This window comes from Chiloscyllium punctatum, chromosome 37, assembly GCF_047496795.1.
Source record: "Chiloscyllium punctatum isolate Juve2018m chromosome 37, sChiPun1.3, whole genome shotgun sequence".
Taxonomy (NCBI): domain Eukaryota; kingdom Metazoa; phylum Chordata; class Chondrichthyes; order Orectolobiformes; family Hemiscylliidae; genus Chiloscyllium; species Chiloscyllium punctatum.
Genome location: NC_092775.1, coordinates 49,012,752 through 49,030,177, shown reverse-complemented (window position 1 = coordinate 49,030,177; position 17,426 = coordinate 49,012,752). Strand labels below are relative to the sequence as shown.

At 42.2% G+C, this 17,426-nt stretch overlaps 1 protein-coding gene across 4 annotated transcripts in view; it reads left to right on the top strand.

Moving 5' to 3' along the window:
* LOC140463097 (microtubule cross-linking factor 2-like) overlaps positions 1-17,426 on the top strand; it is a 117,205-nt gene that overhangs the window by 41,656 nt on the left and 58,123 nt on the right. For all 4 annotated transcript variants that reach the window (XM_072556820.1, XM_072556819.1, XM_072556821.1 and 1 more), the window contains exons 4-5: positions 10,798-10,860; positions 12,162-13,451. In XM_072556820.1, coding sequence (XP_072412921.1) covers positions 10,798-10,860; positions 12,162-13,451 — 1,353 coding nt within the window. The remainder of the gene's footprint in view (positions 1-10,797; positions 10,861-12,161; positions 13,452-17,426) is intronic.

Here is a 17,426-nt window from a genome sequence, read left to right as displayed (position 1 = left end):
TACTTGGATGCTGCCTGAACTACTGTGCTCTTCCAGCACCACTAATCCAGAATCTGGTTTCCAGCATCTGCAGTCATTGTTTTTACCTCATTGATTTTAACCCTACTGCGAATCCTCTTGCAAGGATGCCTGCCTTGGAGAAGTTTTCCTCCTCTCCTACAAGAATCTCAGGGAGTCCCACTCCCACTGCAACTCCCAGGTCATTTCCTCTGCCCTGAAGCACCCATTGTACTCTATGCTACTTTCTCCCCACCCCCCACCCTCCTCTAGCTTATCTCTCCACGCTTCAGGCTCACTGCCTTTATTCCTGATGAAGGGCTTTTGCCTGAAACGTCGATTTCGAAGCTACTTGGATGCTGCCTGAACTGCTGTGCTCTTCCAGCACCACTAATCCAGCACAAAATATCTTGCTGATGGTCTAGTATCCACCTGCCTTAAAGGGAATGTATGTACTAACTTCAGACTGAGAGGACATGTATGTCAGGTTTGACAGCTCTTTTTGAGTGATACACCATTATCCTGTGCACACAACAATCTAGAAATTGTTTTATATTTGACCTAGTTTCTATTGTGTTTATATGAGTGCAGTCCTGTTTGATGTTCGATTGCACATTTGCTCAACAGGGACAAGTATCTCCATCTGTAGTGTCCGTGGTAATGTTAGGTGTTGAAGCTAGAGCTTTGATCTCCATAGGCTTAATAAAACTTAATGTACAATTCAATTAGAGATCCAGTGCAGACAGGATGATGCAAATGGCTATTTGATGAACTGTAGCATTCTGTAACTCATAGCAGCATAACACTACATCATGTTATCACATCACCCAAGAGTTCGCTGCAAATTATGTGCAGCATCACAAAATACTTTTATATACTATCTTTAAGATGTGTGACTTTTCATTTCTCTATATTATGAATGCTGTTTCTGTGAAGTGGAAGACAAATGCTGCTTTAAGGCAGAATTATTTACAGTTCCCAAGCCTTTTTTTGGCAATAAAAAGATGAAAAAACTTGAGGTTTACTGCTTACTTTGGGTACTCAAAACTATATGATAAAGGAATATCTCACCTAGTTCAACATGAGTTGGACACTCACCTGATTCGCTCGAACTGAGGCCTGAGGTTTTTGTCCCTTCGGTTTAAATTGTGTTGCCACATTCCAGGCAAGAAGGCATCAGAAAGTAGTGGAAAGTTCCATTGACCAGAGAACACCCTCTGAGACTAGGTAAAGGCAGGGAACATCTCCGGTGTGCAGGTTGTGTAAACGGTAATGACAATAGATAGGGGCATTGAAGCAAGGAAGGCCTATGCTTTACCAGAGGGAACATAGAAGTAGATCTGTTCCCCTGAGGCCCTGAAGGGAAGTTTTTAAAAATTTTACCTTTTTGGGCCTCTTCTCACCAAAATCTGAATTGGCCTAGAATGTTTTTCACTGCTGCTGTTAACCCAAAGATATTGTACAAGCTTATTGCATCTTACAGCTGAAAACTGATACTGTGCCATTTTCTTATTTAGCTCTGGATATTGTTGTTAAACTAATAGGGCATCTGTTCCAGCAAAGTCTTAGCATCCTCCTTATTAGGATACACAGCTGATCTCTGCATCAGTTCTGATGTTTGTGCAGCGATCTTCCATAGCTGTTTCTCTAGGGTCTGGTAACTTGCGGTACTTTTATTGATTGAAATTTGATTGTGTTCAGACTAAAGCTGATTTGTCTTTCTGTAAGAAGCAGGCAGTTAATGTAAAGCACATGTATTGCCTTATATTAGGCTTCCATCCATAAGTGACACTTCTAATTGTTTGTTGTGGATCAGTGTACTCTCCCTTAATTAGCTCGATAAAACTCTCCTCCACTGGAGACTACAGAAATAAATGAAACTTGGAATGATGGTGTATTTCAGACATTGTTAATTTCAGACAGTGACACATACGGGGAAGACTACAGCGAAGCAATTCATGGTGCAAACATCTGTAACTAGATTACTGATTTCACTCACTATGTCATCATTTTTGTCATAGCAACTATGCTTAATTTGGTATTATATGCCACATCCGTGGTGTTTTGAGAATAAACATACCATTCCGTCCTGCATATGTTTATCTGCCACTTCTTCGCATGCCTCCTCCAGTCCCCACACCAGCTTCCTTGAAACAATCATTTACTTCTGATCTTGTCTTTGTACAGTCCAAAAATTGGATTGTGTTAGGAATCAAGTGTCAATATCCTTCCTTCCTTCCAGGCTCCCATTCCCATATTTTTCTCTTTACCCTTCATCTCACCTTTTTCCTGGCTTACCATCCAGATCCCAACTCTGTGGTGTAGTGGGCATCTTCTCTTGTGTCAGCAGGTGCTGTCACAGTGAATGGAGACATCTTAATGCACACAGTTCACCCAAATTGCTTGCAACAACCCCTTGGATATCTATGCACTTTACAGGAGACTCCCTAAGTAATTTGATGCTAATCCTAGGGGATGGCGGTCAGTAGGATTCCTGCAACTTTTTAATTTAATTGAAAATCTTTCATTTGGAACTTTGACACAAGCATTCAGGATATCTAAAATTGTAAGAGTACTTCTGTAACATTTTCAAATTAAGTCAAAGAGTTTTATTCTTTCAAGGTATTCATGCTTAAAAATCATTTAAAAATTTTGGGCTGTAAACCATTTAAAAATATTTTTGGAAGTTTATAGTAAAATGATATAAGATATAATTTTTTTTGTTTGCTAAATTAGACACCTTAATCCAACTTGTTTGTTCTGTGTGATGAGCTCTTATGTGTGTATCTCAATATTAAACAGAGACCAAACACACACAGTCACATTTTAAATTATTGCCTGCACTGTTTTAAACATCATCACATAAGAATGCGTAGGGAAAGCCGTGTAATGTACTGGGACTTGAGCCAGGCTAACATCTCAAAATGGTGCCATATAACCAGGGAGATGAGAGAGATATGGCAAAATGTATCTATATTGTACTTATTGTGAATTCTTCCAGATTCTCCTGATGATTTTCTTTGTGTGGCGATTTTACTGGCTTTTGTAATGCCAACTTGTTTACTCTTTCAGTTGTCAGTTAAACTTAAAAGTAAAACAGATAAATATTGATCATTTATTTTTGCAGTTTGCTGTGTTTGCATTGAGTTAGTCTCCTTGAAAGTTTTTTATATGCAGTCATGATCAAATTAACTATATTTACACCATCCTCACCAGAGACAGCAATTCACTGCATTTCCTCTGTACCTACAATAATTTGTACATGTTTCAATTTGCATTTTAATGTGTATAATTTCATAATATTCAGTATAACTGAGCCAATATCCTACAACCTGAAAATTTTAACAAGTTAGGTATATATTTGTTATTACTGTAATCACCACCATACTTCCAGAATAATTTCTTGTTAAAATTATATTTTATTATTGCTGGTATTTTTTAGCAAAAATATCATTTGAAAAATGGTAATGTAAAATAGAGACATACTTATTCATCGTTCCTGCATACTTACAATGAACCTATCTGGTTCATTTCTCCTTTTCCATTTGCTTGACTCTGCTTTCTCAACATCTGGCTGTGTCAAAGCCGAGCTTTAACCTTCACAACCAGCTACACTTGATGACTAGGGCTGTAACATTTGTCTTAATCAAAGATTCATTTTGCTGTACTAGTGGAATCTGTATTAATAGCAAGTTTTCATTTTATTTTTTTAAACCGAAAGAACTGTGGATGCTATAAATCAGAAACACAAACAGAAGTTGCTGGGATAGCTCAGCAGGTTTGGCAACATCTGTGAAGAGAAATCAGAGTTAATGTTTCAGGTCCTGCTCTGAGGAAAGGTCACCTGACCCAAAGCATTAACTCTGATTTCTCTTCACAGATGCTGCCAGACCTGCTTTTCCAGCAATTTCTGTTTATATTTCATTTTTTTTTTACTTTCAGTTACCTCCTGACTTTCACTGTAGGAAGAATTTGGACTACAGAAGGTTTATCAAGCCTTCTCTTTGACAGATTTGCTATTTCAGGCAAATGGTCTAAATTGCACTGACAGTCTGTCTCCAGTCTTTGCTGCTTTTTCACTATGACCTTCTGACCAGGAGTGAATGCCTCATGTATCATGGCTCATCCTCACTTCTGCTTTTCTCTTGCTTCTCTATTGATGTCATGTTTAAGCAAACTAAACCTTGGACAAGGAGCATGTTTGAACACTAATTTGTAGGTGAGCAACTAGTCGTAATATTGGTGTTATTTTGTGAGAGAACAGAAAAGTGTTTAGCTTATGTCAAGGAGAAACATGGAATTTACTGCCTAACTTGTCACCTAGCAAGTAATTCTGCAAAGACCCCTTCACAGTCTAAACACTTTGTGCAATGGGCAACCAGGTGGTTCAGTGGTTAGCACTGCTGCCTCACAGCACCAGAGATCTGGATTCAATTCCACCCACAGCGTGGGTTTCTTCTGGGTGCTTGGAGTTCCTCCCACAGTCCAAAGATGTGCAGGTTAGGTGGATTGGCCATACTGAAATATTGTATTCTGGGTTAGTGGTGCTGGAACAGCACAGCAGTTCAGGCAGCATCCAAGTAGCTTCGAAATCGACGTTTTGGGCAAAAGCCCTTCATCAGGAATAAAGGCAGTGAGCCTGAAGCGTGGAGAGATAAGCTAGAGGAGGGTGGGGGTGGGGAGAAAGTAGCATAGAGTACAATGGGTGAGTGGGGGAGGGGATGAAGGTGATAGGTCAAGGAGGAGAGGGTGGAGTGGATAGGTGGAAAAGAAGATAGGCAGGTAGGACAAGTCCGGACAAGTTATGGGGACAGTTACTGAGCTGGAAGTTTAGAACTAGGGTGAGGTGGGGGAAGGGGAAATGAGGAAACTGTTGAAGTCCACATTGATGCCTTGGGATTGAAGTGTTCCGAGGCGGAAGATGAGGCGTTCTTCCTCCAGTCGTCTGGTGGTGAGGGAGCAGCAGTGAAGGAGGCCCAGGACCTCCATGTCCTCAGCAGAGTGGGAGGGGAGTTGAAATGTTGGGCCACGGAGCGGTGTGGTTGATTGGTGTGGGTGTCCCGGAGATGTTCCCTAAAGCGCTCTGCTAGGAGGCACCCAGTCTCCCCAATGTAGAGGAGACCACATTGGGAGCAACAGATACAATAAATGATATTAGTGGATGTGCAAGTAAAACTTTGATGGATGTGGAAGGCTCCTTTAGGGCCTTGGATAGAGGTGAGGGAGGAGGTGTGGGCGCAGGTTTTACAGTTCCTGCAGTGGCAGGGGAAAGTGCCAGGATTGGAGGGTGGGTTGTTTGGGGGCGTGGACCTGACCAGGTAGAGGTGGAGGGAACGGTCTTTGCGGAAGGCGGAAAGGGGTGGGGAGGGAAATATATCCCTGGTAGTGGGGTCTGTTTGGAGGTGGCTGAAATGTCGGTGAATGATTTGGTTTATGTGAAGGTTGGGAGGGTGGAAGGTGAGTACCAGGGGCGTTCTGTCCTTGTTATGGTTGGAGGGGTGGGGTCTGAGGGCAGAGGTGCGGGATGTAGACGAGATGCGTTGGAGGACATCTTTAACCACGTGGGAAGGGAAATTGCGGTCTCTAAAGAAGGAGGCCATCTGGTGTGTTCTGTGGTGGAACTGGTCCTCCTGGGAGCAGATCCGGCGGAGGCAGAGGAATTGGGAATACGGGATGGCATTTTTGCAAGAGGTAGGGTGGGAAGAGGTGTAATCCAGGTAGCTGTGGGAGTCGGTGGGTTTGTAAAAAATGTCAGTGTCAAGTCGGTCGTCATTAATGGAGATGGAGAAGTCCAGGAAGGGGAGGGAGGTGTCAGAGATGGTCCAGGTAAATTTAAGGTCAGGGTGGAATGTGTTGGTGAAGTTGATGAATTGCTCAACCTCCTCGCGGGAGCACGAGGTGGTGGTAATGCAGTCAACAATGTAGCGGAGGAAGAGGTGGGGAGTGGTGCCGGTGTAATTACGGAAGATCAACTGCTCTACGTAGCCAACAAAGAAACAGGCATAGCTGGGGCCCATACGTGTGCCCATGGCTACCCCTTTGGTCTGGAGGAAGTGGGAGGATTCAAAGGAGAAATTGTTCAGTGTGAGGACCAGTTCGGCCAAACGAATGAGAATGTCGGTGGAAGGGTACTGTTGGAGATGTCTGGAGAGGAAAACACGGAGGGCTTGGAGGTCCTGGTCATGGCAGATGGAGGTGTAGAGGGATTGGATATCCATGGTGAAGATGAGGCGTTGGGGGCCAGGGACACGGAAGTCTTGGAGGAGATGGAGGGCGTGGGTGGTGTCTCAAACGTATGTGGGGAGTTTCTGGACTAGGGGGGATAGGACAGTGTCGAGGTAGGTAGAGATGAGTTCAGTGGGGCAGGAGCATGCTGAGGCAATGGGTCAGCCAGGGTGCTCAGGCTTGTGGATCTTGGGAAGGAGGTAGAACCGGGCAGTGCGGGGTTCCCGGACTATGAGGTTGGAAGCTGTGGGTGGGAGATCTCCTGAGGTAATGAGGTTCTGTATGGTCTGGGAGATGATGGTTTGGTGATGGGGGGGGTGGGGTCATGGTCGAGGGGGCAGTAGGAAGAGATGTCCTCGAGTTGAAGTTTGGCTTTAGCGGTGTAGAGGTCAGTGCGCCAGACTACCACTGTGCCCCCTTTATCCGCTGGCTTGATGGTGAGGTTGGGATTGGAGCAGAGGGATTGGAAGGCTGCGCGTTGTGAGGGTGAGAGGTTGGAGTGGGGGAGGGAGGTAGACAGGTTGAGGCGGTTAATGTCCCGGCGGCAGTTGGAAATGAAGAGGTTGAGGGCAGGTAATAGGCCAGCGCGGGGTGTCCAGGTGAATGCAGTGTGTTGGAGGTGGGCGAAGGGGTCCTCGGAAGGTGGGCGGGAGTCCTGATTGTGAAAGTAAGCTCGGAAGCGGAGGCGACGGAAGAATTGTTCGACATCACGGCGTGTATTAAATTCATTGATGCGTGGACGGAGGGGGATGAAGGTCTGTCCTTTGCTGAGGACAGATCGTTCATCCTCAGTGAGAGGGAGGTCTGGGGGGATGGTGAAAACTCAGCAGGGCTGGGAGCTGGGATCTGGTGTGGGTGTAGAGCTGGGAGTGGGGGCGGAACCTGTAACTGGAGTGGGTGTGATGGTGGGGGGAATGGGGGTGGAGTCATGAGCAGGGGTAGTGTTCCCCTTGGGGTTCTGGGGGGTGGGGATAGTGACAGTGGGGTCTATGGGGGGCATGTCAGCAGAATGCAGGTGAGTGGCGCTGGTGGGGGCAGAAGTGGTGGTGACCACGGCAGTAAGGGTGGCGGGAGTCACTGAGCATGTGGCATCAGCGATGATGTGAAGGGCAGAAGTGATGTCAGGTGTGATGCACTGAAATTGTCCATAGTGTTAAGGGATGTATGGACTAGTGGATTAGCCATGGTGAATGTGGGGTTTCAGGATATGGCCGGCTCTTGGAGGGTCAGTGCTGACTCGATGGGCTGATGGCCGCCTTCTCCACTAAATGGATTCTATGATTCTTATTTTTTAAAAATTGATATTGGATGACACAGTGTTATTAGATTGAGTTTGATTTGATTCATTCTTTATTTGAAGAATTTTAAAGTCTACTGACATGAACTCTGGAACACTATCTGACAGATAACACCTTTGGCAACCCTTTAAGTTACAAACTAATCTCTCAAAACCTCAAAAATGTTGTCACTTGTAGAGCTGGAAATAGTCCCAATATGTACCAACGTACTATAGGTATTGACTGAAACTTTCCTTTCCACTTTAAAGAAATTGATATGTACTTGTTTTCTCAGTTTTCTTGTGTTTGACCACATAATGATTAGCTCACATTCTAAGACGTACAACTTTTAAACCAACTTTGCAACATCTCTAACTTTAGGTAGCAAAAGTTGCTTATTGCTTCCAACCAGACTATCCCTGTGTGCATTTAATGAACTTGCTCTTGCACTCTCTAAACCTTGGTACTCTCTAAATCTCACAAGAGAGCCTCGATCAATATTCAGTTCACTTCTACGTGTGAAATCCTCTTGCAATTTTTCATCATACTCTTTAAACCAATGTTTGATGTCATCATTGAGCTCTATAGCGAGCCTACATGGTTCCAAGTTTCTTCGCAAATTTTATGGCATATTATTTTTGTATGTAAAGTAATTCACAAGCAGCTCAAATGGTAGAAACAAATCTGTCTATATCCATAATCTTAAATGAATGTCCACATTTGCATGATCTGCTGACTTTATAATATTTAACTTCATATTAATGGCTAATTTTATCAATTTGTCCTCCTAGTTCGAAGATCACTGTTCTCTTTTCGTGTTTTGATGATTTCAGATACATTCTTACTAATCATTACTGTCAATGACTCAGTCCAGCTTAATGACATCGTTAATTTCTTTGCTAATTTCCTTGTCAATTGGGATATTTTATCCTCTTTCAGTACTACTGATGGCAAATAATAGAATCAAATATATTCTGATCTGACAGTAACTTCTCCAAACACAAGAATACAGTTATTGGAATGACTAGTCAATCGTGTCCCAGTTAAGCATAACTAAATGTGACTTAGTAATCACCTGAGAAAGTAGACATAAATGAGAGATATCACAATGTCAGTAAGTTATGAATCTGAGGATCTTTTTGAATGTGAACACTGGAATTTTATCATTAGTCATATTATTCTCATCTTCCATATGTTGTTTTCTTTTTGCACACTGAGCACAAATCAATTTTCCTGCTTGATAGCATCAAAGTCTGTTTTCAAAACTATTATAAACAATAGTGAGGAGTTGGAGGCTCCTGAACTGGCTTTAGATCTATTATAAACTCAATTTGAGGCGCTTTTGTGCCTTGGCACCTGACTGTGATCGGGGGCAGGGTTACTGCCCAGATATGACTGTCTTCTCACTTTGCCTAGAAATGGAATATTTACATGGTGACCACAGCAGTGGTAACATCTAAATTTCTGACTGAGAGACCATGAACCTGGCTGCTGTAGCCTGGACCTTGCTGAAATCCAGTGGACTTCCCCTGCTGGCTTTGGAAAATGACTCCTTTGCAAATATCTCTTGCTGCCATTTCCGTGCCAATGGCCTTAAAGCAGGTCTGTTTCCATGGCAGCTTATGGTCTTTGTGCAAAAATGTCACATGCATTTTATTGTTTCTTTTATTGTTCCTCTTTCAAACTCTGATTTTGAAGCTCTTGCCATACACACAGTGACAAGAGAGTTTCTTTAATTTGAACAACAATCTACAACAGTTTCGCTGAGCAGCTGCTTTCTTTCATTGCAAACTCGTTCTTAGTGATACCAGAATACACTGTCTTAGTACTAGGGTTCTTTTGGCAACCTTGGTGAACCATCATTTCAAAAGCAGCTGGTCCCATCATGGTGAGAAAGGCATTCACTTTTAATTTATTCGTTCACAGGATGAGGATGTCGCTGGCTCAACCAGCATTTATTTCCCATCCCAAATTGCTCAGAAGGTCTCGAGTCACATAGTCCAGTTTCCTTACTTAAAGGACATTCATGAGCCACATAGGTTTTTCCAACCATTTGTAACGGACTCATGGTCATCATTAATTCCACATTTTTTTTTGTTGAATTCAAATTCCACCATGTGCCATGGCAGGATTCAAACTCAGGACCCCAGAACGTTACCTGGGTCTCTGGATTAACAGTCAAGCCAAATGAAGTTTTATCTCTTGGGAGCCAATAGATTCTGTGCTATAAGTACATTTGTAGTATTGAACCAGATTATAGCAATATATACTTCTCCAAATATGGAACTTTTTCGAGCAACAATGAAAGTGATTTGCCTCTGACATCTGATAAGAGCATTCTTCTCAGTACTTTGATTCATTAATCAGAAAGGTAGGATTGATGGTTATGGTCTAGTACTGGACCAAAAGCTATTTGATACAGTACTGTTCAACTAATCAAAAACTGCAATGTATTTAAAATGAGTTAAAGAAAAGATTTGCTTGTTGGAAGCATTCCTTGTATTTCAAGTCAGTAAAATCCACAATAGGTGAAATGATAATCCACGTGCCAAAAAATGTAGGCTGGAGCATACTATTAGTATGAAATACTATTTCATTTGTTTTTTGTAATAGCTACACTGTCTTTTGAGTACAACACATGCTTTAGGTTCAAGTAGACTCACATTATTGTTAATAATTACTTTCTGAAGTACTGTGTTCAAGAAGGAGCTTGACATTTTCTTGGATGGATTATACCGGGAGCTGGAAATTCAGGTCAGTTTGGGAATGCGGGTGGACAATTGTAGTTTGCGCAGAGTTAGGTGGAGAGGAATTGACCCAGCGTTAATCCAAACTATGGAGTCCCATGCTTATTTGCCTGGGGTCCTTGCACTAGGAGTAATTGAGAGAATCAAATAAATTACAGCATCTTAAACCTAAGATTTTTTTTGTCTTTTGGGAATGAGTGAGTGCATTAAAAACCAAGTTCTTAATCCATGACCCTTTTCATCTTCTCTACTTTCAATAGCAGTACCAGTTTACAACTGACTGCACTTCTCTAACTAAGCAGCTTTGTTTATTAGAGATAATTGCGTGCACGACATATTAAAAAGTTGGGATTTAATGAAAGAAGGGAATAGGGTGCGTGACTCAATTAACTACTCAGCATGTGGTTGCCAACTATTTTCCAGAATGTGTTCTGAGTAGCTAGTATGGGCCACTGGTTCTGTGTTTTTGAAATAGTTTATGTATCATGAAATGCACCCTATGCAATGGTTAGAATTCTAATAAAAATAACACCTCCCGCTTTTTCTTTCAGAGCTCCCTGAAGAAAAGAGGTAGCCGCGTTGCTACAAAACCAGAAAAGAAGCCCATGCTGCAGGTACCAAAACAATTTTATTCAGTGGTGGCAATATCAATGATTTGCCATAAATTATTTTAAATATAAGGCTTGCAGCTGTATAAATGTGAAAATGTTTAACTGCCCGACTGATAGGATGTGGTTTGAGTTTCCTTGGTTTTGTGTTTGGACAGGCACAAGTGCTTTAAAGGAGGTACTAAACTTATCTGTTTTAAATTAAGATGGGAGTAAAACAGCAGAGAAAACTGCTCAAGCAAACAGTGTAATAGGAGTGTAATTAGAAAGGCAATCTGAGACATTTTATTCTGTAACATGTTGATTTTTCGTGAACTTTAAACTCTTAAAACAAGAGTTTTAAGCTAAAATGAGCAGACTTGATTTGATGTGTCATTTGTGTTCATATTTGGCAATGTTCTTAAGAATACCACATTAAAGGTAGTTTCACAACTGTTGCTACAGTTCAAAACATGTTGACAATCAGTTAGGCTGTTTCAAATGGGCTCTCCTTGGGCAAGCAAGCTGCTTGGGAAGATTTCTTAAAAATGCAATTGCAGCCCTTTGATAACAGTCTACACCACAATCATCTCCTTCAATGGCAACATTGACAGATATATGATTCATTGGTCCATCCTAGAACAAGATAATGGTTAGTGTAGGAAGGTACAGAAGAATGTCAGAGTTCTGTTGTAAAATAATTTTACTGCTAAATTTAAGAGATATCGTTTTTCGCTTTAGAATTACAGGCATTATTTGAGATATTAGGCAATTGGGAACTCCCTGGCAAAGTTTGCAGCCTTCCCTGATAGATTCAGCAGGTTAAAACAAGTCCATGATCCTTGGATTATAGCTTAGTGTTCCTTGCAAACATGATTACACAATTTTTAAATATCTTTTTAAAAATACTGCAGCTCAGATTTTGCATAACAGTCTTTTGTGTTTCATTCACGAGGGTAACATTCTCTCTGCTATGTTCCTTCTTTTCCCAAATCTGTTTATCCTAGAAATCAACCAGTACTTGTTCGATATCTTCCAAGCCAAGTGTTTGTAGTATCAAGGGAATATCTTGCCCTCTAATTCAAACCCTCCTCCATGACAATTGACTAGAAAGTACTTGCTTGCGTCTAATGTCAACAGCAGGAAATTACAAAACCAAGGTGGCCACCGTACCTTTCATGTTGTAACATTGCTCAACATAGCATGATCCTACTTTCATTTGCCCTTAAGCTTGACTTGCAATTTAAATAGTCGTGAGTCAAGATAATCTGAATGAGTTTGCCTTGCAAATATGTGCAGTGTTGATAATTTTTCTTGATTAAATATAGGAGGATAGTGCTGATCTGAAATGTCAGCTCCATTTTGCCAAAGAAGAAGCAGCTGTGATGTGCAAAAAGCTGACCAAGTTAGTAAAAGAGAATGAAAACATGCGAGAGGAGCTAGTGAAGTACAGCTCTCTCTATGGTGATTTGGACAATGCGGTGTCTATTGGTGACATTGGAGAATCTCCTCATGTCAGAGAAGCTGAGCTAAAATTGCATCTAAAGCTGGTCGAAGAAGAAGCCAACATTTTGAGCAGAAGAACAGTTGAGCTGGAGGTTGAAAACCGTGGACTGAAAGCCGAAATGGATGATCTAAAGGGTCACAGTGAGAAAGACTCCTCAAACCAGGATATCAGACTGGGAATTACCAGCACAAGCTACGGTGAGTTTGGGGAGAATGTTGGGGAGCTCAGGCGTCACCTTCAGTTTGTGGAAGAGGAGGCAGAGCTTCTGAGGCGATCCTTAATTGAGATGGAGGACCAAAATAAGCACCTCATGAATGAACTGAATAGATATAAATCTGAGTCCAATCAGGAGTCGTCATGGTCAGATAGTTGTCCCTCGTTGACCGAACCTTCTCAAGAAGAGCTAATGACAGCAAGACTCCAAATCAATGACCTCAATGGGAAAGTCAAAAAGCTGGAATATGAGAATCGTGTGCTCGTTTCAAACCTTCAGCGTTATGACTTGGCATCCTACCACTGCCAAAAATGTTCCCGAGAGCTTGATGCTGACATTAGTGACTCTGCAGAGATGTCTTCACCCCAGCCAAGGAGAGAAGTACCAGTTGGAGGAGAAAATGATTCAAGGGAAACCCAAGAGAGAACCTCTGGTAGTGGAAGCAGCAGAATTGCTGATCATGATGATGTTGCTGCAAAATTCTTTGGAAGAAAAGACCTGGAGATTCTGTTTAGCATTAAAGATCAAGCTGAACTTGTTCGCGAAGTCATTGATCTCTTAATTTCAGACACAAGTGGCTTAAATTCTGGTGTTAAGCTTTGTTCAACTATTGATTTGCCAAATCAATCCTTCAGTGAAAGTAATGATGAAGCTGCTAATGCCAATGATCCTAAACTAATGAGCAGCATTAATTCAAGGCTACTTGGCTTAAAGACTGAGTTGGCATCAGTTACTGAGAAAATTGATTGTCTGGGCGAAACTATCAGAGAAGAAAGCAGAAGTTTGTCCCCTTTACCCCATCTAACAGAATCAGCAAGCTTTCTATCCACAATGACAACAATGTCTCAGGACTTGCCCATGGATTCTGTTGGAAAAGACTTTGCAGCAGATTTAAAGGTAAAAGAATCTTTCTCCTGCACCTTCTTGTTCCTGTGATAATTCCTGGTTTGTCATGCTACACAGTTGAAATAACAATAGTATTAAAAGTTTTCTAAAGTGAACCCTCAATTAAGTTTCTCTAACATTAACAACAGAAGAGCTAACAACTCATTGCATGCAACCAACACCTTAAATCAGCATGGAGCTTTGTACCAATGAAGTGTGCATGGTACAAGAAAATGATGCATGTGTATGAATGAATGGAAAAAATTAAGCCATTGTGCTTATTTTGGTCCTCTATCTCAATAAAGCCAATTGTTGTTGAAGTTTGGACAGATAAATAATTGTAGTTGGTAATATAATGAGGTCCATAGTTATTCTTAATTAAAGCAAATTATTTAAAGGATTGGAAATATTTGGATTGTCACTTATTCGAGTTATCACTAGCTTGAAATCAAATGGAATAATTTCAGTGCTCTGAAGCCTTTTGTTATAAAGTTCACTATAAGTTTCTTAAATTAGAATCAACTTGGAATCATTTACAGGTTTGTGCTCATGCTGCAGAACTCCACACAACAGGGAGTGCAGATTCGGAATTTGGGTATGTCATCCTCTGTACTCAAATTCCTGATATGCACTCCCATCAGGAAATGCGCTGTAACAGGCCTACAGGCTTGCAAAGTGATCACCTGTTTCAATGTATCAGAGTCTGAATTCCCTAAGGTGCATCACATATATTGCATTCTTAACGTATCCTGTGTTTAAGTTTGTATGTTCTTAAATTGCATCCCCAAGGATCCCTACCAACCTGAAAATAAAGAGTTGGAACTCCGACCATTACATAATACTTGATACGGGATTAGGATTTGAATTCCAATCAGCACTTATCTTTATAAGCTCATAAAGGTCACATCTGAATATTACAATGTATTTTCCAGATCTTCAGAGATACACATTGTGCAAATAAATTGCATTTTTTCATTTATCCACGATAATTAGGCTAGAATGAGAATTATCAGGCTTCGCCCAGCAAAATCCTTACAGCAAAAGGCGTATTAATGACCTATAACTGAAAAAGAGGATCTGGGTAAACTAATTTCAGCCCCTTGCTCTAACTCGTTGACTCTGGCCAGTATAGTGGAATGGGTTTATCCAGAGCACCATCTACACTTACTATTGACCAACCAGGGCAGTCATGGACTAGGCAACAATTTAAAATGTTCTACATCATAATTGAATGAAAGGAGGAAAAAACATTTATATAGTGCCTTCCACAAGCTAAGGGCATGCAGAATGCTTTAAATCCAATGAGATATTTTTAAAATGTTAGCATTTATCACCATTGCAATGTGAAACAGTAGTTCTCAATTTTTATTTGACTGAAGGGCCCGATATCAAACAATAAGCAGGAGCTGCATATATTGTGTGTTTTAAAAATGGTAATTAGCCATGGATTGAAAAGGACCATAGACATCTGTTTCCATAGAGACAGAGCAAGAGACAATTGGTGAAAATCAAATTGAAACATACCGCGCGACAGTGAGTTTGGACAAAATGAGAGGCAGGTCCATGAAATCTCCAGTTGGTATGGGAATTAAACCTGCATAAGGTCATTCAGTACCATACCTTAACCATCTCTCTAACAAACCAACTAATTCCCCACAAAGAGTTTTAAAAATGATTTCAAGAACACAATTTCACCGCTGCTTGGCAAGACAGACAAGGAAATCTGAGGTAGCGTATGAGTATGATTCCACTAATGTTGTAGTCCATAGTGATCAGTACTGGGTTTGTTTGTCATCTATATAAATGATTTGAATGAAAATGTAGGAGGCAAGATTAGCAAGTTTGCAGATGAAATCAAAACTGGTGATATAGTGATGGTGAAGAAGGTTATCTTAAGATTACAAAGGGGTCTTGATCAGTTGGGTCAATGGGCTGAGAAGTAGTAGATGGAGTTTAATTTACATAAATGCGAGGCATAGCATTTTGGTAAAACAAACTAGGATAGGACTTGTACAATTAATGGCAGGGTCCAAATGTTGGCTGTGCTTTTCCAGCGCCACACTTTTCAACCCTGACTCTCCAGCATTTGCAGTCCTCACTTTCTCCTACATAGTGTTGTTGAATAGAGCGACCTAGGGGCTCAGGTACATAATTCTTTGAAATTTGCATCATTCGTAGACAGAGTGCTTAAGAAGACAATTATTGTGTTTGTCTTCATTGCTCAGATCGTTGTATATGGGCGTTGGGGCGTTATATTGAGATTGTATAGGATGTTGGTGAGGCTTCTTCTGGAGTAATGTGTGCAGTTCTGGTTGTCCTGTTATAGGAAGGGTATTATTAAATTGGATTCTAGACTAGAGTAGTGTTCGAAAAGCACAGCAGTTCAGTCAGCATCCGAGGAGCAGGAAAATCGACGTTTTGAGGAAAAGCCCTTCATCAGGAATAGAGGCCGAGTGCCTACAGGGTAGAGAGATAAATGAGAGGAGGGTGGGGGTGGGGAGAAAGTAGCATAGAGTACAATAGGTGAATGGGGGTGGGGATGAAGGTGATAGGTCAGAGAGGAGGGTGGAGTGGATAGGTGGAAAGGAAGATAAGCAGGTAGGACAAGTCATGGGGACAGTGCAGAGCTGGAAGTTTGGAGCTGGGGTGAGGTGGGGGAAGGGGAAATGAGGAAACTGGTGAAGTCCACATTAATGCCCTGGGATTGAAGTGTTCCGAGGCAGAAGATGAGGCGTTCTTCCTCCAGATGTCAGATGGTGAGGGAGCAGAAGTGAAGGAGGCCCAGGACCTCCACATCCTCGGCTGACTGGGAGGGGGAGTTGAAATGTTGGGCCACAGGGCGGCGTGGTTGATTGGTTTTGAGTGTCCCAGAGATGTTCCCTAAAGCATTCTGCTAAGAGGCGTACAGTCTCCCCAATGTAGAGGAGACCGCATTGGGAGCAACGGATACAATAAATGATATTGGTGGATGTGCAGGTAAAACTTTGATGGATGTGAAAGGCTCCTTTGGGGCCTTGGATGGAGGTGAGGGAGGAGGTGTGGGCACAGGTTTTGCAATTCCTGCGGTGGCAGGGGAAGGTACCAGGACGGGAGGGTGGGTTGTTGGGGGACGTGGACCTGACCAGGTAGTCACGGAGGGAATGGTCTTTGCGGAAGGCAGAAAGGGGTGGGGAGGGAAATCCCTGGTGGTGGGGTCCGTTTGGAGGTGGCGGAAATGTCGGCGGATGATTTGGTTTATGCAAAAATTGGTAGGGTGGAAGATGGGCACCAGGGGGGTTCTGTTCTTGTTACGTTTGAAGGGGTGGGGTCTGAGGGCAGAGGTGCAGGATTTGGACGAGATGCGTTGGAGGGCATCTTTAACCATGTGGGAAGGGAAATTGCAGTCTCTAAAGAAGGAGGCCATCTGGTGTGTTCTGTGGTGGAACTGGTCCTCCTGGGAGCAGAGAAATTGGGAATATGGAATGGCATTTTTGCAGGTGGAAGGGTGGGAAGAGGTGTAATCCAGGTAGCTGTGGGAGTCGGTGGGGTTGTAAAAAATGTCGGTGTCAAGTCGGTCGTCATTAATGGAGATGGAGAGGTCCAGGAAGGGGAGGGAGGTATCAAAGATGGTCCAGGTAAATTTAAGGTCAGGGTGAAATGTGTTGATGAAGTTGGTGAAGTTGATGAATTGCTCAACCTCCTAGCAGGAGCACGAGGTGGCGCCAATGCAGTTATCAATGTAGTGGAGGAAGAGGTGGGAAGTGGTGCCGGTGTAACTATGGAAGATGGACTGTTGCGTAGTCAAATGCAGGCAAGTGGGACTAGGTTAGTTTGGGAACATATAGGCATGGACTGGTTGGACCAAAGGGTCTGTTTCCATGCTGTATGACTATATAACTGAACAGCTGAGATTCCTTCCCTCCAATTTCATTATTGCGTACTCATGTCGATATTTGGCATTCTCTGGAATGTATTACAGACCTGTGAAACTCAGCCGAGTGTTATTTA